General features: G+C 50.4%; 1 protein-coding gene across 2 annotated transcripts; it reads right to left on the minus strand.

Annotated features, from left to right (window-relative positions):
• Window positions 1-1,152: 1,152 nt before the first annotated feature.
• CLU (clusterin) lies at window positions 1,153-17,423 on the minus strand. Of its 2 annotated transcripts, none has more exons than XM_062213690.1 (9): window positions 17,285-17,423; window positions 12,794-12,928; window positions 11,099-11,247; window positions 9,354-9,524; window positions 8,495-8,906; window positions 7,450-7,554; window positions 2,787-3,016; window positions 1,641-1,816; window positions 1,153-1,421 (listed from the first exon to the last, which is right to left on the minus strand). In XM_062213690.1, exons 1-9 carry the CDS (start codon window positions 17,406-17,408, stop codon window positions 1,412-1,414), a joined length of 1,512 nt encoding a protein of 503 aa, XP_062069674.1. In that variant the 5' UTR covers window positions 17,409-17,423; the 3' UTR covers window positions 1,153-1,411. The 2 variants fall into 2 exon arrangements, with proteins under 2 accessions (XP_062069674.1, XP_062069675.1); XM_062213691.1 differs by lacking the exon at window positions 17,285-17,423 and adding an exon at window positions 17,149-17,171.
• Between the last annotated feature and the right edge of the window lie 10,226 nt (window positions 17,424-27,649).

Here is a 27,649-nt window from a genome sequence, read left to right on the forward strand (position 1 = left end):
TTGGACCAGCCCAGCTCCAGCTGTTGCAGCCATCTGGGGAGTGAACCAGTAGATGGAAGCACTCTGTGTGTGTGTGTGTGTGTGTCTAACTCTGTCTTTCAAATAAAATGGACAAATATTTTTTTTAAAAAATGCCTGGAAAAAAATGTGCATCTTTGTGCAGGACAAGAACCTGGAGTAGAAATAATTAATAGCTCCCCTTACCCACATCACTGTGGTGTGTAATTTACAAGTATGGCCATTTAAACAAAGGCCTCTGACCGCATATCTCTAACGTCTATCAGGAAGTGAAGCACACTGAATTTACTCTGCATTTCCTTGAGAGTGAGGCTGGCTAAGCCTCACAGGTTTTGCTCTCTCTTGTAACCTGTAAGACAGAAACAAGGAACGGTGACCGAAGACTATTCTACACTAAGAATGCATGTGTGGCCATTGGACGTTGCTACAAGCCTTGGATGCAGCCAGAGAATTTGTCCCATTTACACAAAATTGGAAGGACAGAATTCTAAGAGAATTTGATCAATGAAAAGCTTCACGCTTTGAGATTTGTACAGTGCCATCTTCTGGCAGCAGTGGGTGCTGCAGCCACACTACTTCAACAATTGAGCTTCCTAGGAGTCATCTAGAACAATCTAAGTCTAGGGAGAGATTGAAGCTTGTATAAATGGGTGGTGGACAGATGAGGCCACAGGCTAGAAGGGGCCCCAGAGACAACTAAAAATAAAATGGCCTCATTTGATCTTTTGGGTCTACAGTTCCGTAAAGAAAGTATCAGTTATGTGCAAAATTACCCAGGAGGCCCGATAATTACCCCATCTTCACCCTAATTTCCAGTGCATTCCTTAGGAGACCGTCTTCGCCCCGGGGAGTCTCATCCCAGGGAGACTACAGCAGTCACGTTATAACGGAACGGGAAAGGTTGCATTTAGGAAGGTCCTTTAGGAGGACTGTTACAACACAGGTCTCTTCCTGAAAGCAAGACATTTTAGGGCTGTCCGGACCTCCACATTGTCTCCTTTCACCCGCCCCCAGCGTCTGTCCCTAGACCATCTCCCCCACAGCTTTGCATCTCGACTTCCTGCTTCTTCTTCCCCACCAAAACGGAGGCGCGCAGGAGGCAGAGTGGCAGCACAGAGAGAGGAGGCTCCGGGCTTTGGGATGACAGGCAGCTTTATTGAATTAGTTGCATGCGGGAGCTGTTCCTCCCAGGAGCGAGTGAGAGCACGAGCCGCAAACGCAGGCGCTAGGGGGCAGAATCCCGAGGGTGGAGAGACTGGCTGGGGTCGGGGTCCGGGTTGGATGGGGGGCCCAGCCTCCTGGAGACATGCAGAGCTCTCTCTGGGGGGCTGCGGCTCATCTCCGTGGCAGCGGGACGCGGATGCCCCCGTGGGTGGAAGAGCAAGTTCACGTCTCACTCCACTCTGAAAAACAAGGAGGGCCGGAGGGAGAGAGACAGAACCACCAACCGTCAAATCCTCATCTCCCAGGGAAGCTCATGCCCCGACTGAAACATACAATCCCCAGCGATTTCTCAGCTCCGGCCGCAGGAGTGGCCACGTCCACCGGGCGACCCGCTTTGGGCTTCCTTCCCGGGGACCCGGGAGGCCCCACGGGGACGCCTGGAAGGCCTGCCTACTTACCGCTTCTTTTTGCGGTATTCCTGCAGCGCCTTCTCGGCCACGGTCTCCATGAATTTCGGGTTGTCCCTGGAGACTTCTTCTGGGATTGTGACAGTGATGGGGTCGGAGTCAAAGAGCTTCACCACCACCTCGGTGACACGGGAGGGGGCCTCCAACTCGGAGGTGTGGGAAGTCACCTGGAAGGCGCAGAGCGGAGCTGAGACGCTGCCGCCGACACGCACGCGTGCTGCAGCCGGCGTCAGGCCCACGGCGCAGAAGGAAATCCCAACAGCGGGACGGCTTCTGGCTAACACAGGTGTCCATGCAACTCGGTAAACAGAACACGCACATGACCAGCCGAGGGGTGCCCAGAGAGCAAAAGTGCTTGCCAGTGTTTTCTCTGGGCGGGCACTGGCCACACTGGGGTAAATAAGGAATGGGGCGGGGGGAGTTCCCAGCCCCAGAGGAAAGTTTTTATCCCCCGCAGAGAGCAATGCACCGGTTCATCAGCCACTCCACTTGGCCTAGGAGGGCAAAGCCACCTTGAGAAAAGAGCACAGTGTCCCTCAGGATCCATCAGGGGTGGCTCCTGGGTCCCTCAAAAATACAATCCTGTGTCAATCCTGTCAATACAATGGCGTAGGACTTGCACGGGACCTATGCCCATCCTCCCCTACGCTTGAAAACATCCCGAGATGACTCAGAGCCCGAGAAGCGGTACTTGCGACATACACAGCTCTTGCGCTGTGTCGTGTAGGCAATAAAGAAGAAAAGCCTAGACACACTCAGCAAAGACACAGTGTTCCTCTTGATACTTTTGATCAGCAAGCGACTGAATCTGTGGCTCTGGGATTTGTGGAGACAAACGGCCATTGTCCAGGCTCTGCAGCCCGCCAGAGAATCAGCTGTCAGTCACCCAGTCTGGGGCACCCTGTGCAACCTGTGTCCCTCTCCTGATGAGTATAACGGGGCTGTGAGAGTGGGCCCCACTCGGTGATGCGGCTTGGGTGCCATGATGCACACAGCTTTTCTATTTCCTGCAGCGTGTGGTCAGTGCTCCAGTAGGAGCAAGTGCCTGCCTTTAATGCCGCCCTCTCATTTCACCCCTGGGGAGAGAAGCTCCGTGTCCAGCCCCCGGCATCAGCGTGTGGTTGCCACACGACTCACCGTAGAGACCCGGAGATAGTACTGGTCTGGGCCCTGGGTGAGGTTGGCCAGCTGGGACACCCAGTTAAACTGCTCGTTGAGCTGGTCCAGCAGGGACGAGGTGTTGAGCATCTTCCGCTGATAGGACTGAAGCAGCTCGTTGTACCTCTTGGTCAACTCCTCAGCCAGCCGCAGGGAATCGTTCAGCTCCTGCCGCAGCTGATTCTGAGATGGGTTGTTGGCCGAGCAGTCTGCCCGGAGATGCAGAAAACAAGAGAAGGGGCAGTTCCAACGGGACCAAGACACGAACGGAAATCAGCTCACATGGCTGGCACCTAGCTATGTGGCGCCCTACAAACTGCTAGAAACTACAAACCCCACTGGAACTCGCCTTGGAGTTTAAACCTCCATGGTGAGGTAGGAAGAGGGTGGGAACCCAATCCCACTCTTGTGTTTACAGGTGGGGCCTTTGGGAGATGATTCGGATAAAATAAGGGTCAGCCTCCATGTCCGAATACTGGTGACTTTAAAAGATTGGGGGGGGGGGGCAGTGCTGTGGTGCAGTAAGTTAAGCATCTGCCTGTGGCGCCGGCATCCCATATGGGTGGCGGTTCCTGTCCCGGCTGCTCCACTTCCCATCCAGGTCCCCACTAATGGCCAGGAAAAGTAGTAGAAGATGGCCCAAGTGCTTGGGCTCCTGCACCTATGTGGGAAACCCAGATGGAGTTCCAAGGTCTTGGCTTCAGCCTGGCCCAGCCCCAACCATTGTGGCCATTTGAGGACTGAACCAACAGATGGAAGATGTCTCTCTCTTTGTCTCTATAATTCTGCATTTCAAGTAAAATAAATATGCAAAAAAAATAAAGGAAAGACAGACCAGGGAGAGGCCAGAGGATGCACACGGGTGCTATCTCTCTCCATGGGGTGCCCTGTGCCTCTCTGAGACTGCCAGCAAGAAAACATCACCAAGTGCATCCCCTTGACCTTGGACCAGAACCGCAAGCCATAATAAGCCTCTTTTTTAAAAAATAAAGTTTATGAGTCTCAAGTGTTTTGTTATAGTCATAAAAGAAATGGACAAATACAGTTTGTTATCATTTGTGACAAATTAAAGAATTGGACTCAGAAGGAGAATCAAGACATGCTTCTTTCACGGAGAAACTCTTGCTCTTGGAAGCAATGTGTGCTGAACCAAACATGTGCTCAGTGACATAACTCATCCAGCTCTGGGCACCAGATCCTCATCTCCTTGGCAACTGGTCACAAACAGTGCTGACCACACTCCGAGAAGCTGGAGCCAGGCTCACTGTCCTCGCCCTTCCCAGGAGTCATTTCTGGAGAGGGGGATCTTACTCTTCCTGTGGTACCCACGGTGGCTGGGGAAGGCGAACTTTCCTCTACAAGTCAGTTCTGTTCTGACATACGCATTAACACTCCTGTTTCACCAACAGTGAGACTGAGCCCCACAGAAGTAAATAACTCACGGTAAGTCTGGAAGTGCTCTGTGCAGCCTGGAGTGAATCCAGGTCTTTAACTACTAAACTCGTGTTCCCCCTAGGCTAGGTCTGTGGTCCTGGAACATTGTCCCAGCTCACGTTCTCAGCATATCTACAGGGTGGACAATTCTGGTCCCAAGAGTCCATGCAGCAGAGGAGCCAGCCAGAACCCTCAGGCCATAATGCACGGAGTCCTTGCCTGCCGGCCTCCCTCCCCACCCCGGGGCTGGTCAGCAAGCTCTGTGGGAGAGCAGGTGCAACAGAAATCTTTCCTTTAGATCCACAAGGATCTGCCAGACTGTCAGATTTAAAAGAGCTGGAAACGACCTGCTATCTCTTTAAAAACTACCGTTTTCTGGGACGGGCACTGTGGTGTAGCAAGTAAAGCTGCCACCTGCAGTACCAGCATCCATATGGGCACTGGTTCAAGTCTCGGCTGCTCCACTTCCGATCTAGCCCTCTGCTATGGCCTGGAAAAGCAGTGGAAGATGGCCCAAGTCTTTGGGCCCCTGTACCCACATGGGTGACCCAGAAGAGGCTCCTGGCTCCTAGCTTCAGATCAGCACAGCTCTGGCCGTTGCAGCCATCTGGGGAGTAAACCAGTAGATGGAAAACATCTCTATCTCTCTGCCTCTGCCTCTCTGTAACTCATCCTTCAAATAAATAAATAAATCCTTTTTAAAAAGAAGAAGAAAACATACTTTTAAAAAAGCAAATAAATAAAAACTACCATTTTTCTCTCTAGATTATTTCAACAATACCCAGAGGAGGCTGCATCAAATTTCTGTGATTTTGGGGAAAAGAGATCAGCAGGATGGTACCTGTGACCACTTATCTCACAGAAAAACATTAGATGCAGCAAGAAACAGGATTACTAACAAGAATCCAGGTTGAAAAGAAATATGTAATGAGGGCCGGGTGTTGGTTCAGTGGTTAACACGCTACTTGGGACATGCACACCCCATGTCAGAGTATCCAGGTTCAAGTCCTGGGTTTGAGCCCCGGCTCTGCTTCTGATTCCAGCTTTCTGCTAATGCACACAGCAGCAGGGGACTACTCAAGGCAGCAAGTGATAGTTTAAGTAGCTGGGTCCCTGCCATCCACACGGGAGACCCTGATTGAGTTCCAGGCTTCTGGCTTCAGCTTGGTCCAGTCCAAGCTATTGTGGGCATTTGGGGGAAATGAACCAGCAGATGGAATATTTCTCTCTGCCTCTGTCTCTCTGCTTTCAGTTAAGTAAAAAAGAAATAAATAAGAAACATGTAATGGGCTCTGCATGGTGGCTGAGTGAGTTAAGTCACTGCAAGCAACATCAACATTCCATATGGGCACTGGTTCGCGTCCTAACCACTCCACTTCCCATCCAGCTCTCTGCTAATGTGCCTGGGAAAGCAACAGATGATGGCCCAAGGACTTGAGTCCCTGCCACCCATGTGGGAAACCCAGATGGACTTCTAGGTTCCTGGCTTTGGCCTGGCTCAGCACTGGCCATTGCAGCCATATGGGGATTGACTTGGAGGATAGAAGACTGATCTCTCTCTCTCTGACTGCCATTCAAGTAAATAAATAGATCTTTTATAAAAAAGAAAGAAAGAAAGAAAGAAAGAAAGAAAGAAAGAGAGAGAGAAAAGAGAAAGAAAGAAAGAAAGAAAGAAAGAAAGAAAGAAAGAAAGAAAGAAAGAAAGAAAGAAAGAAAGATAGGTGTAATGAATAACCAAAACTCTTCTACTAAGGAATAATTAAAAAATAAGAAAAGACCTTGAGAACAGAGACTTGGTCTAGAAGTTCTCCATGAGGGCAATGCTACCCGCCAGGGGCCACTTGGTAAGTTCCGAACACGTCTTGGTTTTCTAGTTGGGGGTAGGGAGCTATCGGCAGCTAGTGCATACAGGCCAGGGAGGCTGCTCAACGCTCTATAGTGCACAGGACAGACCCCCAAGACAGAGGATGGTCTGACTCAGAAGGCCAACAGAGTTGAAATTGAGACCTCCCCATCTAGCGTCCCCATGCAGACGCCCACTCATAAGGGTACAAGCACCTTAAATGAGAGCAAGTCAACCTGGATCTCGACAGGAAGGTGACTGCTTGGCGGAGCTGTGATCGGTGACAGAGGAGCTCGGTGGGAGAGCTCCCATCTGAGCCTGGACACCTGTTTCTCTTCTGGCCCCAACATGACTAACTTTTGTGTGGTGAGGTACTATGTAATTTATGCTACCCTAGCATACTTTGATGATAAAAGCCCAAGAACTTTGATTATACACTCATTTAAAACTTCGTACTCAGCCTCTTAAAACACTAGTATTTATTTTGCAGTGGCTTCTAAACACAGGAGTGAGGCTAGGAATATTTAACCAGATTCTGAAGGCCTGCCCTGGCGAACCCAAACCTATTAAGTAAGAGCAAAGCCACAGATTGAATAGCGATCTACAAGGTGGAAAAGTTAACTCCTGATCATGGACAACTGTGTACCAGCAACTGCTCTCCGGATCTGTATAGCCATTATTTCAAAGTAGGAAGAACTGAACCTATCACCAGACCTGGAAAGGAAAGTTGGAAGGAAATATCTCCTTTGCCCAGGGACCAACCAGCCCAAAGGGATATTCCTGGGACGCCAAGGTACCAGGGCCCTGGGGGAAGAAGCTAGTCTGAGAACGAACCCAAACACTGAGATTTGGACATACATGACTGTATGATCCTGCATAGATTCCTCACCCTTTCTGTGACGGAGTTTTCTACTTGGTGAGCTAGGCTCAATGACTACCCCCAACACACGGGGTCATTGGTGAGATGTTTACACCTGTACCTGACACATACAATTGTTTAGCAAACAGAATTCACACTAAGATGTTGTAGTCTGAGGATGTCTACCACACTTGGCACTTGGGAGCAGCATGACCTTGGAAATCCAAGGCCGATGGCTTTGTTTTGAAACACACAGCAGCACCCACCACGGACTGCCAGTTTGCCAGGAGCCAGACGTGGCGGGAGCATCTCGCTGACTTCGGGACAGCCCCGCCTCTGTACCTGACTCTGCAGATGGGAAACCACTCCGTGCAAGGCCGAGGACCTGCTCTCAGGCCACAAGCCAGGGGCTGCAGAACTGGAATCTGAATTCCCGTCTGACCCCACTGAGGCAGGCACAGCGAGGCGCGGGGACTCAGACAGGGCCGATGGCCGGGGCCACTCACCCACAGACAAGATCTCCTGGCACTTGGCACACTGGTCCTTCATCCTCAGGCAGCCCGTGGAGTTGTGGCGGATCTCCTTGCACACTGCGCGGTCATCGTGGCCTCCTGGAAACACACAAGGGGAGCAAATCAGGCTGAGGCACCCAGTGCTGCATCAGGCCCCGCCGATTTCTCGGAAGCCTTCCACATGACCGTGTGGGCCCCTGGGATGGCTTGACGGTCAGACAGCTGGAATCGAGTTGTTCGCCTGCCCTGACTGTGGGCCTCCTGGAAGATGCCACCTCGATCCCTCAAGGGGAGCGGCCTCCCCGGCCACCAGGTCCATCCGAGGCCCCGCCCCCACCTCCTCACTGCCTCAGTTACTTGCACTTCTCTTTGGCATCACAACACAAGTGCTCTGCACTCTTTACGGCTCACTGCTCTTTCCCAGCAGGTCAGCAGACCTCTGAAGCCAGGAGCGGCTGCTCCTCAGAGCCGCCCAACACCACAAGGCTACACCACAAGATGCAAGAGACGCTCACTCGATTCAAAGCCCTGCCAGGCTTTCAAGCCATTTCAAGACAATCCTGGCGCTACTCAGACTGTAGCTGAACGGAGACGGGGCTGGCTCACCAAGTGCCAGCGGAGGAACTCACTCCCTGAAGTACAGTCCGTTCATGGCCATGTCCAAGTTTGCTTTTTGCAAAACACCTGCCCTGAATGCCCATTTTGTTCCAAGCTCTAAGGCCGTGGCCATGAACAACTTCTCTAACTGTGAGATGGTTGCTTATATAATTTATTCCCTAGATATGTGCACAAAGCCCCCTGAGTTCCCAGGGCAAGGGGCTCTGACTCTGTAGGAGGAACCACTGATGTGACAGCCAGCAGCTAAAAGGCACACTGGGTTGGCCTGGATCCACTTTGCAGGCTGGGAAACCTTGCATACCTCCCTTTACCTCTCTTAGTTTCGCTTTCCCTCTCTAAGTGGAAAGAATCCCACCCTCGGGTTGTTCCTTAAGCTGTCGGCCCCCCGGGCCTCTTGGCATGAATGAGGCATCTCTCTAACCTGTGATGAACTCCACGTTAGGGGCCTGATAGGCCGGGCTGTGCAAGTGGACGTCCATGGCCTGCTGAGCCTGGTGGATCATTTCAAAGAAGGGCTGGAACATGTCCTGGAAGTTCAGGGGTCCGTACAGGGGGAGAGGCATGATGTTGCGGACAAGGCGAGACTTGGAGTGGCGGAGGGAGGGCCTCCTGAGGAGGTAGCTGAAGGGGGAGTGGTAGAAAGTGTCCTGGGGCTCGTGGGCGAAGAATCGGTCCTGGAAGAGCTTGTCCATGATGCCCGTGGCCTGGTTGAAGCTGTCCTGCATGGCGTCCAGGACGTGGCTCTGCTGCCGGTCGTTCTCCAGCAAGGAGTCGATGCGGTCGCCGTTGATCCAGAAGTAGAAGGGAGAGCTCTGGTTCAGGAACTCCTCAAGCTGCAACGACCCAAATGGGGACAGTCAGGAGGCCTGCGGGAAGGCCACAGCCCCCTCTGCCTTCCTCTGGCCCAGGGGGCCAGGCCCTACCCTCGCTGTAACAGTCACATAGCTGTCAGGACACTGCCCTTCTCTGCCACCTCCCATGGGGGAGAGTTTAGAGACTTCTGGGAGGCCACCCTTGGCCACTGATGACACCACTCCTGCCTTGCTGAGGGCCAACTGATGTGCCTTCAGGAAATGGCAAAATTCACGGAGTCCCAAGCACTTAAGGCATGCATGCCCTATGTGTCTGTACTCTTGCCAGACATTACCAATCAATCGTGGCACTCTCGGCCCCCTTGCAGCCAGCCAGGGCTATCAGCTGCATCCAGAGTGAAGCCAGTTTCACTGTGTCCCCCTCATTCTCCACTGACAGCCTAAGTCATGTGTGTAGCTCCCTTTCACCTGGCGGCCAACCAGGCCTGAGCCGCTTCTGCAGACGCGGGCGTAGAACTTCATGCAGGTCTGCTTCAGGCAGGGCTTACACTCTTCCCAAAGGGCCATCATGGTCTCGTTGCACACTTCTGGGAACGCCTTCAGCTTCATCTCGGAGTCCCGGGTCTCATTTAGGGCATCCTAGAGAAGATACGCAGCCAGGTGAGGCTCAGGCAGACGCTGCAGGCTCCACCCACCCCGAGCAGGGGCCACTCTCCGGAGCCCTCCTGCCAGCAGGCCTGCCAGGGGCTGCCCCCATGGGGTGCTTATTTCCAGCCCTGCCCCCAGCTCACACCACTGCCTCATCCACCTTCCTGGAACCCCACCGAGCCTGGCTTTGAGCATCCTCACCCTCACGACTCAGCTCCTTCCTAAGCCACCTGTGCGCCCATTGGATCCCCTCCCTCTGAGACTTTGGCTCTTATACTCCCTACACCAAGATCACCTCATTTTCCATTCTCTGCTTCTGCTGTTTAAGTGCCATCCCCCAAAGCAGGCCAGGGACTCCTTGAATCTTATTTTTCTTCTATTGTGACCACACATGCATATAGAATCCACAGGCTTTCAAAACCAACTATCAAAACTCTCTAGCCTGTGTCATTTGATGCAATCATCCTGTAAGAATCTATTCTAAGGGATTCTCGCAACCAAAAAGAAAACCCTTTTGACTAAAGGTATTTCTAATGCTAGTAGTTTATGACAAATACATACATATATATTGTGTGAATCCATATATATATGTATGTATACATATTGCACATGTATTTATATATTATATTTTATATGTGTATATATGTATAGATATATATGTGTGTGTGTATATATATATATATATGAAAATCCACACAGGTGCTCAAAAAAAGGGGACAAGCTAAATCAATTGTGTAACAGTAGTATCTCCCCATCCCCGTCAGCAATTTTATCTTCCAACAGTTTCAGTTTTCTGTAGGCAACCATAGATAAAAATATTACTACAGTGCAATGAGGAATTAAGATGTTCTGAGAGAGACAGACCACTTCCACATAACTTTTAATACAGTGAATTGTTATAATAGCTCTATTTTATTATCATTTGTGTTGATAATCTCTTACCATGTCAAATTTATAAATTCAATCTTATCATGGGTATGGATATATGGGAAAAAACAAAATAGCATACGTCAGGTTCAGTCCTATCTGTGGTTCTAAGCACTGATGCGGGACCTTGGCACGCATTGCCTGTGGATGAGAGGGGACCACTGTCCATACAATGCTTAGGCAAGTGGATCATTGCAAGGGTTGCTTATCAGTTTTAATTGTTAGAGTCAGCATTTTGATACTAAAAATTCATGATTTTGAACATAGCCAACATCAAAAAAAGTTGCGAAGAAGAGTAGTAAGCGACAGATCAAAGATTAACAGCTTCATAAAGGTGGGGCGTCATCACCCTCCCAACCCCTACCGCCCTGTCCACAGCCTAACTTGGAACCCAACCAAGTGAATCTGGGCATCGGCATCGGGCCCAAGGCCAGGGCTGTAACAAAACCAGATCCAAGATTTCACCCCCTGAAGCTTTGAAAAGCAAATAACCCTTCCCTTTTTCTGAACTGCAGGGCCGGCATCAGCTGACAAAGTGCTGGGAGGACCGCAGGTCGCCATGGCAACCCAGCAAGGCACCCTGAGCTGCCCTCGGCAGGGCGGGCAGGGCAGGGCCATGGTCACCAGTCCAACCTCACCTCTTTATTCTTCTTGGCTTCCTCTAAGACACTGAGCAGCGTCTTGCGCTCTTCGTTCGTTTTCTCTATCAGAGTCTTGATCTCCTGCACGCCCTTGACGGCATTCTGAATTTCCTTATCGATGTACTTACTCCCTTGAGTGGACATTTCTGCAAGATAAGGGCAGCAGGTGCAATGAGGAGAGAGGAAGAGATGGCATTGGGCATATGAGCCTGGGACCCCTGGCACGGTTACAAAGGCCTGTGCAGTACAGGCAGCGTCCAGTGTGAGAGCCCCTGGCCCCTGGCAGGCAGCCTCGCAGCTCCAGCCTTGCTCTGACACCCATTCCCATCATAGGAGTCATTGTCAACTCCAACCTCCTGCTCAGAAATGCCAACCACAGGAGCTGGCACAGCCTGGAGAAGGGGTAGCAGCCAGCAGTAAGGCCGGCCACTGCCCTGCAGCCCTGGAGAACCAGCTGGGCCATGGAAAACAATTCTTAAGGGGGAAAAAAACCCATGAGTGCACATTTTGATGCATCACAATATAAAAGGTTGCTCTTTTGGATAACGATCTGCTTGCAATTCAGTTGAACCAAAACTTTTGTCTTTCTTCCAACGCTTGGTAGCCAGCAACAGGGATGGGATGAGTGAATGGCACAGTTCCCCCAGGAGACTGAGATCAAGGCTCAGGACCAGGCATTGAGACACCAGATCATCCAAGGACTTCGTACCCGGTGCTTACCGCAAGCCAAATGCTGTGCCAAACCCTTCACGTGTGTTTGACTTAAGAAGCCTATCATTACGTCCATCTCACAGGTAGGCTAAAAAAGCAGTGCAGTGAGGGAGGTGTTGGGCAAAGAGCTCAAAGCATCAGTTAGGCAGGATGAGTCAGCCCTGGAGGGGCCTTTCATTATACTTGAAATTCACTGAGAGAATTGGTCTTAAATGCTCTCACCACAAAAGAAACATAGCCACCTTACTGGGTGATGGATGTGCAAGTGACTTGAAGGTGGCAGTCATTTCATGGTGTGCTTGTATATCAAAATGTCACATCGTGGACCACAAGCACATACAACCTGTCCCAAATAGCTCCATACAAAGCTGGTGGGGGTTTGGAGAGAGCAGCATCCAGGGTCTGCAGCCAGGGAGTGGCAGGACAGACTCACACCAGGCATGTCCGCCAAGTCTGGGATTTGAATGATGACCCCGCAGAACTGGCCAGCCAGCGGGAGGAGGCGGGAGGTTTCAGGAACGGGGGCCCTCCAGTGGGGCAGGTCCTCGTGTGCACCGCACTTCCCCATCCCCGCTGTCTGAGCACGGCACACGCAGCCTGTTTTCGGGGTGGGCGCATGAGGACACACAGCAGAGATGGATGAAGATGTAAATGGTCCTTCAAGGAGGAGGCCTGGGGGCTAGGCCAAGGGGATTGAGAAGGGAACAGCTGAACAGAGCACTGCAGCCAGGAAGTGCTTTGGAAATGTCTGCACACCGCTGGACATGAACTTGGCCGCAAAGGGCTTAAACCAGAGAGCTGAGGCACAGAGGCTCAGAGAGGGGCTGGAAAGAGGAATCTGGGTCCAGACATGAGATGTAAATGGTCTAACACTTGGGGCATGACAGTGGAGGGGGGGACTACACGAGGGAGGCGCGGCTGCCCTCAGCTGCCCCAGCGCGCTGCGGCCTCAGGACTCTGTCGCGTGCTTGCTCTGCTTACCCTGCAGCTCATTGTCAGAGACCAGCTGGTCTCCCAGGACCTGCCCACGCTCCCAGCTCAGCAGCAGCCCCACACACAGCAGCAGAGTCTTCATCTTGCCTCCTCCTCCTCCGATTCTGGGGCCCAAGAATGCCTCTGTTGGGAGAGAACAGGAGATCGTCACGGTAACAGCTGGACAGCTGCTGCTTTCCTGCCCAGCCCGCTGCCTACATAGGGGCACAGACAACACATTGCCTTGGCCCTCCCCTCGGACAAGGATCCATGTGGTTTTTATCCAGGAGTCAATTAGGAGAAAAGACCAGGCTTGCCTTTGACACTTTCAAAAGAAAGTGAAGGCAGGCAGTGCAGGGAGGAACCACAGGGCAGCTGCACATGACAGAAGAACCAAGAACCCTGGAGCTGCAGGCCAGCACCAGGCAAACCTTTTCCTCCCCTGGAATAGCTGTCCATGCCTAAGCAAGGCAGGCCAGATTACTGCGTCCTGGCCTCCGTGTCCAGAGAGGGTACCCATCGTATCAGACATCCAGAATACTCATCTGTCCTTCCCCGTTGTCTCCCCAACTGGGACTGCATCCCAGGCCCAGCCACATTCCCCTACAATGTGCACAGCTCATGGTCACCCACAGCAGACATTACCAATCAAGCACAGCTCTCTGCTCCCTGCGCCACGTAACCATGCTCTCTGAGAGCCTGAGGCAGTCACAGCCAACCCTCTGGGTTGGCACATGAAATGAAATCCATCTGAGGCTTGAGCCAGGCTGCATGTGGGTTCAGGGGTGTCAATAAAGAGTGGAGTGAAGAAGGAAGGACAATCCTCTTCAAGGAGTAGAGGGGGAGAGTGAAGGAAGGGAAAGGTTCTTTGGTTTAAGAGTTAACAGTGAACCTGGAGCTTTCGAAGCAGGCATCCAACACCGGAGCACCAGTTTCAGTCCCGGCTGCTCCACTTCCAATCCAGTTCCCTGCTAATGCTCCTGGGAAAGCAATGGAGGACCGCCCAAGTGCTGGAGCCCCTGCCACCCACATGGGACCCTGGATGGAGTTCCAGGCTTAAGGCTTCAGCCTAGCCCAGCACTGCCCATTGCAGCCATTTGGGAAATGAACCAGCAGATGGAAGATCTCTCTCTCCCTTCCCCACCCCCCTCTCTCTCTGTATGTGTGTCTCTCCCTCTCTCTGTGTCACTCTGACCTTCAAATACACAAAAATAAATATTTTTTAAAGGTTTTTATGTATTTATTTGAGAGGCAGAGAGAGGGAGAGACAGAAAGGCCCTCCTTCTGCTGATTCACTTCCCAAATGGCAGCAACATCCGCAGCTGGGCTGATGCGAAGCCAGGGTCTCCCACGCAGGCGCAAGGGCCCAAGGACTTGGGCAATCCCCCGCTACCTTCCCAGGTCACAGCAGAGAGCTGGATCAGAAGAGGAGCAGCCGGGACTAGAACCAGCGGCCACATGGGATGCCAGTGCCACAGGCAGAGGATTAACCTACTGTGCCACAGTGCTGGCCCCACAAAAATAAATCTTTAGGAAAAAAAAAAAACAAAAACAAAAAAAACAGTGAACCCAAGAAGCAGGCTGGGCTTCCCCCAGGAAAGTCTCTGTAGGAGGACACGCCTGTTTGCTTACAAGGTCCCTTTCACAAGGTCTGTTCCCTCGAGGTCTGCCAGGGTGCTCCTGCGCTCGGCCAGCTGCCCCAAGCCAGGGGACATGGGGCCAGAGCCCCAGTCTTACACAATGGACCCATTCCCAGAAGCTGAAGTTGTTACATAAAACAGAAACCCCTCCTCCTGTGCCTCCATTCCTTCCTCCCCGAACTGCTTATCTAGGCTCAGCCATTTGCTACAGCAGAAGGCCCCGGGACGTGGGATTCCCTGTCCCGAGTGAGATGGTTCACAGCCCACGGCTGCTCAGCCCAGCAGGCCCATCTGGACGGTGATCACACAGTAATAAGGCCGGCCTCTGAGAAGTAATTAGTGGCTCAGAAGACAGGAGCAGCATGGGAGCAGAGAACGGGTCAGCGCCTTCTCCAGCGACGTGTGGGCGGCCAAGCCGGGCACAGCTGCGGGCCCACCAGGAAGGCCCCGGTCTCGTGGGCTCTGCCCTAGCTGCTCACTGAGGCCTGAAATGCCTCCAGCAGGGACAGAGCCTTTGTCACACCCGACACCCTCTGACATCGGTTCCAACCAGGAGACAGGGTGCTGGGCCCTGAGCAATGGGCAGGCAGGGCAGCCAAAGGCAGAGCCCTGGAAGCGAGCGGCTGCTACATGGTCTGCCACTAGGAGTCCAGGGTCCTTGGGATCAAGCTCACGGCTGGGCAAAGGGTCATCCTCTGGCCCAGTCTCAAAGCCCAGACAGCATGGGATGCCTCAGGGCCTCAACAGACTTGTCACAACCCCCAAATAAGGGCCCAGCCACCTCAGCTCCCAATCTAGTATCTTTCCTTGACCCCAGTCACTTAAACCTATGAGCCCTGGTTTCTCCATCTGTAAAATGGACCTAATGTAGACCTCAGGAATGTGAACATGTTCTGTAAACACAAGGGCCTTATATAATCATAGTAAGTTCTGACTTACTTAAAACCCTCTAAACCAGACTGAGGCATGACCCTCGGCTTTGGCAAGATCTAACTGGTGTTTCTGGAGAGTGGTAGGCAACCTGCAGCAGGCACAGGGCCGGGTGCCCTCAGAGTGTGTGGCTTTGTCTCTGTGAGACGAGGGGCTCCCTTTTAGAGCACCTGACTCCCCCTGAGGCCTTGTGATAATGCTGGTGCGGGATCAGAACCCGCCTTTCTCGCAGGCCTGCAGTGTGGACGGCGCCGGTCTAAGGAGAGTGCTGGAACACCAGCTGCCCATCTCGACTGCCCACCTTGACTGCCTCACTTGTCCTCTCGCCCTGTCGGGGACTGGCCTGGGCCCCTGGTGCTGACCGCCATGCACGGCCAGGCCAGGCCAAGGTCACAGCCCTCTTCTCCCCACTGGGACCACCTGGCCTGGCTCCTTCCAGCCAAAGGCCAGCTCGGGCAAGAGGAAGGGGAAGGAGGACAAGGAGAGGAGACAGCAACTCTGAGAGCAGCTCTGCACCAGGCACGCCCTCCCCGGAGCCTTTACCCTCGGCAGCCTCCTGTGGGGCTTCCAAGGGCCACCCCCAAAGCCAGAGGTCCCCCAGCTAAAGGCTTAGAGGCCTAAGAAAACCGACCAAGGAGAGGAAGCTGGAGGGAGGAGCAGGCCTGGGGACGTACAGAGTTTCCAGCCCAAGGCCCAGATCCTATACTACTGCTCCCCTCCCCCCCATGTGGAAAGCTAAACCCCAAAGAAAACAGACAAAAGCTGTCTGTCACCTGTAATTCCTACCATCCAGGGGCAAACATTAGCCTTGTGGTCTGTTTCCTTGTATTTTCTAGGCATGTTTATGCAACCAACTCCTTTCTATCCCCTGCCCTCAAATATGCTATAAAAAAGCACTTTTGCAACATATGATACTCCATTTTCTGACGTACCAGAGCTTGGCTTACCATTCTCACAAGGTCAGGCATTTAAATGGCTGCAAATATCCCACCAGTTAATTATTACTATAACTAACACTCCCAGGAGCATCCTTTTATCACATTTGTGCCTACTTTTAAATTTTTTTTAATTCAAATAAATATCCTTTATTAAAGAAAAAAAAGGAGTATCATTAAGCACCAAAACTGGATGTTGTTACACTGGCTTTTAAATTCTTAACCTTGCTCTTTAAAAGCAAAGCAAAACAAAAACCATAATAAGCTTATGTTCCTCACTAAACCCAGAAATTCGGAAAAGTCAAGGGCTTCAATTCTAATCCCAGGTGAGCTAACTAGCTGCTGTTTAAGGCTGGAGCCAGAAGTCCTAAATCTCTCCTGGCTTTAGATTACCATCTGTGAAATGAGAAGGCGGCACCACCGTCTGAGGCCTGAAGGAGCTTGTGTGACTTGGCATCTCAGGCGCATTTGAAGAAGCAGAAAAAGTAGGCTTTACCGGGCTGCAGTATATACTTAACCCCACAGCGTGGTACTTACAACGCGCCCTCCGGAGTACTACAGAACCCAGGAGAAAACATGATGACTCATGCACGCAAGCCAGCAGCCACAGCTGAGGGCTCGGCACCTCCACCGCGGAGACGCTGCGGGGAGGACCCCTGCGCAGGCCAGCCCCGCCACCGGCAGGGCGCCGCGGTCCCCCGCAGTCCCCGAGTCTTTGAAAAAAGAGGATCGGTACACCTGTCCGATGGACGGCCACAAAACTGTGGTTGCAGCCAATATGCACGGGGACTCCCAACCTGCGCGCCACCCGCAGCCATTCGGCCCCCGGCTCAGCTGCTGGGGATGGGGCTCCCATCACCTCTCCTCCTGGGCTGCCCCGGCTTCCTCGGAAGCGCGAGCTGTCACCGCTCCCCGCCTGGCTGCCACCCCCGGCCGCTCATCTGTCTTTCCCGGGGTGGCTCGGTGAAGGGCTAGGAAATACGGGGACGTCTCACCGGTCAGCGGCGCCGGCGCTCGTGCGCTCCTCCTGGCGACGCCGCGTGGAGAGCCGCGTGAAGCGCCGTATTTATAGTGCTCGGCTCGCGTACACCCCCTTCGGGGCTGGCTGCAAACCTGCATGACTCACGCCCAAAGAATGCCGTGGAATGCGCGGGGAGCCTTCTGGAAGCAGGGTGTTGGGGCGGGGGGCGCCGATGCAGCAACGGGCGAGGGGCGCCGGGGGGCGCATGGGCATCGCGAATGGCCAATGGCCTGGGGTGTGGCTGAGTACCGCTCCCTGCTCCCGGGAGACTCAGCTAGGCAGCTTGGGGCACCGCGTCCCAGGAAGGAAGAGCTGGGCGGCCCTGTGTGCATCCTTAGAGGGGGTCCACTGCCCTCCTGGCTGGCCCCCAGTCCGAAAGATAATCTCTCAGTTCCCCTGCCCATTAATGGTTCGCATTCTCTTGTATTCCAAAAGGACAGTGTCAGGAATGGTGTGGGCCTTGGGCTTCCCGGGAACACATAAAGTATTGAAATGCCAGCGCCTGCAGCCATCGCGCTGGCCTGGTGGTCCCTGGCAGACCCGCCTCTCCTGGAGGAAACAGAAATGTGTTTGGGAATTCGCAGATCAAGTTTTTTGGAGAAGCAGGGGCCTCTCCTGGCTCCCTAACTCATGGAACCCAAGCAGTTATTATCCCTGTGCATCTGGGACCCAGCCAAGCGAGGTGGACTTTGTGAGGGTGGGGCTCGAACAGCTTTGAACGTCTTAATACCTTTTTTTTTTTTTTTTTTGACAGGCAGAGTTAGTGCGAGAGAGAGACAGAGAGAAAGATCTTCCCTCCATTGGTTTACCCCCCAAATGGCCGCCACAGCCGGCGCTGCACCAATCCGAAGCCAGGAGCCAGGTGCTTCCTCCTGGTCTCCCATGAGGGTGCAGGGGCCCAAGCACTTGGGCCATCCTCCACTGCCTTCCCGGGCCATAGCAGAGAGCTGGCCTGGAAGAGGAGCAACCGGGACAGAGTCTGGCACCCCAACCGGGACTAGAACCCGGGGTGTGCTGGAGCTGCAGGTGGAGGATCAGCCTAGTGAGCTGCGGAACCGGCCCTTAATAGCATTTTACAAGGGGGCTGTGTTTTCCTTCCACTGGGGGCCCCTCACAACTGCATCTGTGTGCAGAAGGATCCAGGAGACTGCAACTGCCCAGAGTCCCTCCTGCTGAGAGGGGAGGGGACAGGCGGGGACACCCGGAAGGCCCTAAGGTGCAGCTGCTTCTTGGGGAAGGAGCTGAGCTTTCTACTCTGCATCCCCAGGAAGTCTGAGCTCCAGGAGAGAGGGCGATGCTGACAGGGCAGTTGCTATCATGCTGCTGCTGCTGGGGGGGGGGGGGGGGGGTGGTGTACAGATGGACCCCCAGGGACAGGGAGCTTGGTTTGGGGCAGGGCTGGAGTGTGGGGGGGGGGCAGATTTGGGAAACCATGCAAACCAAACAGGCTTAAAGAAGATCAGGATTCCAGCAACGGCTGCCTTCTGTTCATGTCTATGGGGGCACAGCCTTGAGGCCGGGTCCCTGGCTGCCCACATGCCAGGGGCCACTAGGCCCCTACTGTCTGAAGGAGGCAGGGTGGGGGAGCTGCTTGGTCTGTGAAGAAGTGAGACAACTGTGGGCGGGGGCACAGAGGTCTCCTGGGGGCTGATGGGACCAATCACTGCCCTCAGGCCTCAGTGTCTGCCCTCTGCACCAGCAGGAATCTAGACTCATTTCCCAGGTCCCCTTCAACCTAATCTGAAACAAGGCCAAGTGTGAAAAGATCCTCAGCTCAGAAGAAGAATGGGACAGGCACTGTGGTGTAGAAGGTTAAGCCTCCGCCTGCAGTGCCGGCATCCTATATGGGCACCAGTTTGAGCCCCTACTGCTTCACTTCTGATCCAACCCCCTGCCGATGGACCTGGGAAAGTACAGGAAGATGGTTCAAGTCCTTGGGCCCCTGCACCCATGTGGGAGACCCAGAAGCAGCTCCTGGCTCCTGGCTTCAGCCTGGCCCAGCCCTGGCTGTTGCAGCCGTTTGGGGAGTGACCCAGCAGAGGGAAGATCTCTCTGTATTTCCGTTTTCAAATAAATAAATAAATAAATAGCTCTTTTAAAAAGAAGAAGGAAAAAAAAAGTGCTTCAGGAACTTGAGGCTTCACTTCATTTTTCTTGACAAAAGACAAAAAAAGGAGTTCTCAGTAGCATTGTATGTTCTGTGGCAGCTGCCTCCTCCATAGCATATCAATGCCTGCGGTCAGAGAATTGTTTCTGAGCCTCGCTCCTTGTAACTTTTGTGTTCTGCAGCTCCCTGCGCATCCAGTTCAGGAGGCATACATCTTCAATAGATATATTTTTAAGTTGAACTTTGGAGGTCAGGCAGGGAGATCTGCCTGAGTCAGCTGAAGCAGGAAACTGGGAGGAGAGGAAGATGGGATTTGGAAGAAACTAGCATGATTCACAGCCATGAGTGCGCCCGGGGGAATGAGCGCTTGATTACTTCCTGCTACTAAGTCAACAAGGTTCAGGAGATTAACCGCAAGAGAGAGTGAAGTTTCTGAGTGACATAAATGCATCACTGAATTTTAGTAGTATTTTTAAGGATTTATTTTATTTATTTGAAAGACAGACTTACAGAGAGCAGGTAAGAGCTTCCACTCACTGGCTCATGCCCCAAATGGCTGCCATGGCAGAGCCTGGGCCAGACAAAAGCCAGCAAGGTGGTACCTCCATCCAGGACTCCCACAAGGGTGGCAGGGGCCCAAGGACTCGAGCCATCCTCTAGTGCCTTACCAGGTCCATTAGCAGGGAGCTGGATTGGAAGTGGAGCGGCTGGGACTCAAGCTGCACTCTGATGTAGGATGCCGGCATTGCAAGTGGTGGCTTAACCCCTTGTGCCACCATGCTGGCTCCCCTGGATTTTTAATTTTCCAAGTAGACCATACAGGCCAACTGGCTCAGTCTCTGCAGACTGCTGGAACCCTGGGGCCCACACCAACCCTCCTAGCAGGTCGTGGTCATTCTGCCTCTGTTGGAAGCACCTCTAGTGAAGCTACTGATAGAACTAGGGGCTTCTTTTGTTGAGTTGGTCTGGGTCCTGTACTGGCTAACCTCAAGCCCTCTGCTGGCCTCTTGAACCACACAGAGAAAATGCAACCCGTCTCTCCTCTGATGGCCCTTCTCCTATGGGAGACCCTGGGTCCAGCACTGGGGCTGCCAATGCCAGGGGCAGCTTGACACACAGAGCTGAACAGGACTACCACTTCCCTGCCCTCAACATTTCCGATCAGCTTTTATCTAGATGCTGAGTCACTCGGCTGATTCATACAGAATTGATCATCATTTTGGCAGGTGCTGCTGTTGTGTTATTTTTCTCCCGCTGTGGACTTACTCAGCTGGGCTTAGGGGTTAGCATGATCTCTTTTCTGGGAGAAGTGGGGGCAAATGGGAGGACAGGGAGGGGACAAGCAAAGAACTTCCTGTTTGTCCATTTCCCTCTTTGTACCTTGTCCACCATCTCTGGCTGCCCAAATATCTCTGGGCCTGATTTGTTCTGTGTTGCCCACCCCCGGCCCTAGCCATTGTCTGTCTACCTCAGCCCCACCAGCACGATGGCTCAACCCCCAGTTATAACAAGCACAGTCTGGAAGCAGATCAGAGCAACATCCTGTGGTCTAAATTAAGAACCATTCTCCAAGCTGTAATCATTTAATGGGTACATTCAGTCAATCACAGGCTCATGATAAAATCATGGATAATAAAATCGTATAAAACAAAATCAGCCCACAATTGATGCAGAGGTATCCTGAGTGCTTTTTCCTAGCCTCATCTCTGCATTGGTTGGTTTCCCTCAACTTCCCACACAGTACTTTGGAGAAAAAGTTTTAGGGTAGCCAATCCCAAATGGCTTATCATGTGGCTGGGTAAGTAGACAAATGTCACCTAAATTACCTTTACTGCTACTATATGCTCTTGATTGGCTTTGGGGGTCCGTATTTTGCTCCCAAGTTTCTCAACTTTGTTAGCTCCAATTTTAAAAATAATGAGCCTTCTTTAAAAAATTGATGGTTAGTGTCACAGCACCGCTGGTGCTGCTTGCCACAACTGCAATGCAGGGCAGAGTTCCAGTCCTGGCTGCTCCACTTCCTACCCAGCTTCCTGCTAATGCAGTTGGGGAGGTAACACAGGGTGACCCGAGTATTTGGGCCCCTGCAACTCATGTGGGAGACCAGTGGCTTTTTCCTGTTGCAGCCATTTGGAGAGTGAACTAACAGATAAAGATCTTTCTCTCTCTCTTTCTCTCTCTCTCTCTGTCTCTCTCTCCCTGTCTCTTCCTTTCTCTGACACTGCCTTTCAAATAAGCAAATAATAAAAATAAATAAATAAAAAAATAAATAAATCTTTTCAAAAAAATAGACGCCCCCCCCTCCCCAAATCTGCCTCAGGTCAAATCTTTTCCCACAGAATCTGAACTGTTAATGTGACTACTATCACTCCTACTGATAATATTAATATCCTAAAACTATTTCAGACAGTGGTTCTCAGTGAAACGACACAGTGACCACACAATGGCATCACCTGGACAGCTTTAACAGTGACTAATGCCTGAGTCCCACCTCCAGAGGTAATTCCTGAATTAGCCTGGCCTGCGGCACCAGGACTTTTTAAACTCTGCAAGCAAAAGCAGCAGACATTAAGGACCATTGCACTGGGCTTTGCACATTGTTGACCCGTTTGACTCACTGCATGTCATGTAATTGTTGAGTATGTGGCCTTATTCTCATTTTAGGAAAATGGGGAGGGGTCAGCATTGTGGTACAATGGATTAAGCCACTTGCAAAGCCATCGTCCTACCATCACAGCACCAGTTCAAGTCCCAGCTGCTCTGCTTCTGATCTAGGTCAATGCTAATGTGCCTAGGAAAGCAGAAGAAAGTTACACAAGTACTTGGGCCCCAGATGGAGCTTCTGGCTCCTGGCTTCAGCCTGGCCCAGCCCCAGCCATTGTGGCCATTTGGGGAATGAACCAGTTACCTTCAAGTAAATAAATGAATCTTCAAAAAAGAAAAGAAAAAGAAAATGAGGAACGAATGGGGTCAGAGGGGGGTCTTCATTTTGCTTACACTGAGCGGAAGCCACCTCGTTATCATTTCTTTGTCCTATATCATATTTCTAAGGCAATGTAGGATATGTGGTTCCCTCCTCTACACATTGGAAAACCAAGCTGTCTCTCGACTTAACTGGACTCTTGTCCGAGCCTTTCTACCCAATCTCAGAGGGTGAGGGTGCCAAGTCGCTTGCCCTGCTCACCTCTGCCCCACAGGTGCTTCATCTCCTTCTTGTCTTTCTTATATGGCCTGCAGACCAGGCAGAAGCCTCAGCTCTGGCTGGCGGGGGGAGGGCAGTGGGCCACTTCCCACTTGTGCTCTGATGTGTCTTTCCCTGTGCCCCCAAGGTGCCCTCTGCTTCTTTGTTTAAGCTTATAACATGCTGTGCTTCTGGAAGTGACCTGGATGAGCTGTGGGTCAGGCTGTGGGGCTGGGAGCACACAAAGGCCCAGAAGTCCTGGCTCCAGTCCTACCCAAAGATTTAGAGGAAGGTTAATGTTTAATCAGTAATCAATCTTCTCTTTTTTAAAAAAAGATTATTTATTTATTTGAAAGGCAGAGCTACAGAGAGGCAGAGGCAGAGACAGATCGGCCCTGCTCCAGCTGTTGCAGCCATTTAGGGAGTGAACCAGTGGACAGAAGACCTCTCTCTGTCTCTCCTTCTCTCTGTAACTCTGCCTCTCAAATAAATAAATAAATCTTAAAAAAAAGGGGGGGGGGTATCATTTGCCTCTTACCTTTGCTTATGGAGGCTTTTTAGTATTATTGTGCAAGTGAAATTTCTTTTCCTTTTCTTTATAGCTTCTGATCTCATGTCTTGCTTAAGAATGTCTTCCTTGGGCCAGCACTGTAGCACAGCAGGTAAAGCTGCTGCCTTTGATGCTGTTATCCCATATGGAAGCCAGTTTACTTCAGGCTGCTCCACTTCTGATCCAACTCCCTGCCAATGTGCCTGGGAAAGCAGTGGAGGATGACCCACGTACTTGGACCTGTACACCCATTGGGGAGACCTGGAAGAAGCGCCTGGCTTCTGGTTTTGGTCTGGCTCAGTCCTGACCCTTGCAGCCATTTGGGGATTCAACCAGCGGATGGAAGATCTCTCTCTCTCTCTCTCTCTCTCTCTCTCTCTCCTTCTCTCTCTCCTTCTCTCTCTAACTGCACCTTCCAAATAAATAAAATAAATCTTTAAACATTTTTAACTAAAAAAAGTAAGGAAAGAATGTCTTCTTCTGGCTAGAATATACACAGAAACCCCCCTAATTTTCCTGTTTTCTGTTGTGTTGGTCAGTGTGTTCGGGTATTTAACCCAAATGGGGTGTGTATGGGTGGTGAAGGAGGTAGTTCTCTAATTCCACCTTTTTCTTGGCGTGTGGTCCATTACGCCAGCAGGACTTATCACATAAATGACACTACTCACACTAAGTTGAAAGGCTATTTTCTCATACGTGAAGTTTCCCAAATAAACTTCCATCTGTTTCAGAACTTTCTAGTCTCTTCTTCTGATTTGTTTTTTAAATAATGTACAATATATTGTTTTAATACATAGCTTTGAAACAGTATTTAACATTAATGAGAAAATCTCTCACTCTTCCTTTTCACATGTTCTTGGCCATTCTTGGACATTAACTCTCCTGTATGAATTTTAAATTTATCTTGCCTAGCTGAAAAAAGAGTGGCATTGTAATTATAATTGCATTAAATTCACATATTAGTTTTGGAAGGAATTCACATTTTTGTATTCTTTTTTCCTGTTGAGGATCATATGTCAGCAAGTAACTTAAACTACTATTTTTATTTTTATTTAAATACATTTTTATGTAATTAAAAAATACCAGATAGCATGAAAAGTATCAATATAGCCCTCTCCCTGCCACATTCCTCACCATCCCCCAGCCTGCCACCCCTCCCTCCCCCAATACAGGAAAACCATTGTTTTTATATTAAAACAAATATTGGCTTGTTGTGGTATAGAATACAACCTTCAAATCATTATTTAGTGTCAGATGAAAGACTTCAAAAGGATTTTTGCTACTTCTGTCATTATAGCAGCAAAAGTTTTCTGAAATTTATCAGATTATAATAGTCCAAATTATTTCTCCTCTTTCATTCAGCACTGTGCTCCCAGTCTTTAAGACACACCACACACACAGTAGGTACTTAACAAATGTTTGTCAAATTACATGAATTATTTTTTCAATGAGTGCCATCAAAGATTTCACTTATTTTCTAAGAGTTTTGCCATATTTTTGCCTTATATCAAAATATGTCCCTGGTGTAAGCATGATACCTGGCTAGTCCTTTGATAAATGCATGAAAACTGTACATGGCCAAATATCAACTAGATCTTTTTCACTAAATTATTTTTTTAAAGATTTATTTATTTATTGAAAGTCAGAGTTACACAGAAAGAGAAGAGGCAGAGATAGAGAAAGAGGTCTTCCATCCAATGGTTTAGTCCCCAATTGGCTGCAACGACCAGAGCTGTGCTGATCTGAAGCCAGGAGCCAAGAGCTTCTTCCAGGTCTCCTACGTGGGTTCAGGGGTCCAAGGACTTGGGCCATCTTCTACTGCTATCCCAGGCCATAGCAGGGAGCTGGATCGGAAGAGCAGCAGCCGGGACTAGAACTGGTGCCCATTTGCCATGCTGGTGCTTCAGGCCAGGGTGTTAACCTGCTGCACTACAGTGCCGGCCCCTTCACTAAATTATTAAGGCTCATCCTTTACTGATGCAACTTGTGGTGAACCTAAACATAGGTTTAAATTTATCTCTCTTGAGTTGTACCTTATCAGTGCACTGAAGCCACTTGTCAAGGTTTTTCTGAATTTTCTTCTGATTTTGAGTTAGAAAAAAGAAGTAAGCAGCCGACACCACGGCTCACTAGGCTAATCTTCTGCCTGCTGTGTCGGCACCCTGGGTTCTAGTCCCAGTTGGGGCGCTGGATTCTGTCCCGGTTGCTCCTCTTCCAGTGCAGCTCTCTGCTGTGGCCTGGGAGTGCAGTGGAGGATGGCCCAGGTCCTTGGGCCCTGCACCTACATGGGAGACCAGGAGAAGGTGCCTGGCTCCTGGCTTTGGATCAGCTGGTGCGCCGGTTGCAGTGCACCGGCCGCGGCAGCCATTGGAGGGTGAACCAATGGAAAAGGAGGACCTTTCTCTCTGTCTCTCTCTCTCTCTCACTGTCCACTCTGCCTGCCAAAAAAAAAAAAAAGAAAAGAAAAGAAAAGAAAAAAAGAAAGAAGTAAGCATGACTTCTGGGTCTCCATCCTGGGTATAGATAGAAATGCAAAACTATGGAAATTCCTTTAAAAAAACTAGGGAAAGAACTGCTGTGTGATGCAGCAATTCCAATTCTCAGTATATATCCAAAAGAAATGAAATCATTACAGCAAAGAGGTACCTGAACCACTATGTTTATTGCACTACTAACAATAGCCAAGATTTAAAATCAACCAAGGTGCCCATCAAAAATAAACGGATACAGAAAAAGAGGTCTATATACACAATGGAATGGTGTTCTGTGATGCAAAAAAAAAAAAAATTAAAAAAGGATGAAATCCCATTGTTTGCAGCAAAAATGGGTGGAATTGAAGAACATTATGTTAAGTGAAATAAGCCAGACACAGAAAGACAAATATTGCTTTTCTCTCTCATAAGCAGAAGCTAAAAAAAGGTCAATCTGAAAATAGAATTGTGATTACTAGAGACCAAGAAGAGTAAGAAAGGGACTAAAGGGAGTAGGATCATGAGCAGCAAATCACAGTTACACAGGAGGAGCAAGTTCCCAGTGTTCCACAGTAGAGTGGGGAGATTACAGTTCATAATAACCTATTCCATATTTTCCAAGTAAATGTAAGAGAGGAGCACCTGGGCTCCAATCACAAAGTAGTGACAAAGAGAGGGAAATGTTAACTACCCTGATTTGATCAGCATACGTTGTATACATTTCCTGAAATGTCATACTGCACCCCATAAATATGTATCATTACCGTTAATCAAAACAATTTTTTAAAAAATTTATAAATGGAAATGTTAACTAGCCTGATTTGATCTCCACACATGGAACACATGTGTTGATTTACCACTCTGTCTCCCATGAATATGTACTTAAAATAATAACAAAAATAAATTTGAAAAACATAGTTTTTTAAAAAAAAAAAAAAAAGAAAGAAGGAAATGTCCATCAGGACCCTTCTTTTCAGTTTAAAAGCCCAACCTGTTGAATGTCTCCTACAAAGAAATGTCTGTGCGCCAAAACCTTTGGACACTATCTTCTCCAAAAGCAACCATGCTCCGCTAGCTCTGATCTTTGCATTTTAATACGTATAGTTCTGCCCCATCTGGATACAGAGATGTTTTTCTAGGCCTAGTTGCAGTAATGTAAATTGTGGGACTTCCTACAGGAATCTCTTCCCACTGTCTGCTGGGTTGTCCCACTAAAGCCTCCTGCTTCCTACATCTCATTAAGACTCCTGCTTTTTTCATCTACATCAAGCCACAAATGAAGTTACCCTCTTTCTTCCTAAATTTATAATGGACTCAGATGAACAATTTTGGTGGTTTGTCTATGCTAAAACATTTTTGTGTTGATCTGGAATATTTGCATAAACTCTGAAATATCCTTTGTAATTCAACTGCTTTTCTCAAAACTTCACTCTTAAAAAGCTCATATAATTAGGTACTGATTCATATTGTCAATTTGAAGCCCCTTAAGGGTTTCCCCACCTGCAAGCATCCATATTTTATAGCATCACCCACTGGTAAAGAGTGGTACTGCAATAGTGTAAAAAAAGTGGAAACAATGCAGTTTCAGGGAAGAATTAGGGAGAAAACAGCAGAGAAAACTGTACACAAATTGGAGGCACACAGTGGACCCACATGGAGGGCAAGGATGCATACAACTTAGGACCCTAGCAGCCAAGAGCCTCCACACCAGCATTGCAGAGTGAGGTGAGATCAGACTGCAACAGCCCAAGCCATGGGCAAAAAAGGACAGGAAGAGCATAGAAGGAATCCAGCTGGGAACCCTGCGGGGGATAGTGTACCTGCCAACGTAGAGGAGAAAAATCAAAGTCGGAGGAATGTTTTCTCTCTCCCCAGTCACCCTGCAAAGGCGTCCTGTAACAAGCTGACAGAGAGCAGGGGCAATTTTCCGTCATACATAACAGCTGCACCAGCTCGTGTCTCAGCCCATCAACCAGCCAAGCGGAGACTCTTGAGTCTGGTGGGGAGAACAGACAGGGGACTGAGTGCTC

This window comes from Lepus europaeus, chromosome 16 (assembly GCF_033115175.1).
Source record: "Lepus europaeus isolate LE1 chromosome 16, mLepTim1.pri, whole genome shotgun sequence".
Lineage (NCBI taxonomy): Eukaryota > Metazoa > Chordata > Mammalia > Lagomorpha > Leporidae > Lepus > Lepus europaeus.

Bases quoted from the DNA above. Each gene is read 5' to 3' on its own strand.
- CLU (XM_062213690.1), bottom strand. From the start codon at position 17,408: ATGCAGGTTTGCAGCCAGCCCCGAAGGGGGTGTACGCGAGCCGAGCAC. The intron at 11,248-12,793 runs GTAAGCAGAGCA...CTTATCTTGCAG, and splicing joins CTCTGACAATGAGCTGCAGG to AAATGTCCACTCAAGGGAGT. The intron at 1,817-2,786 runs GTGAGTCGTGTG...TGCGCCTTCCAG, and splicing joins ACTATCTCCGGGTCTCTACG to GTGACTTCCCACACCTCCGA.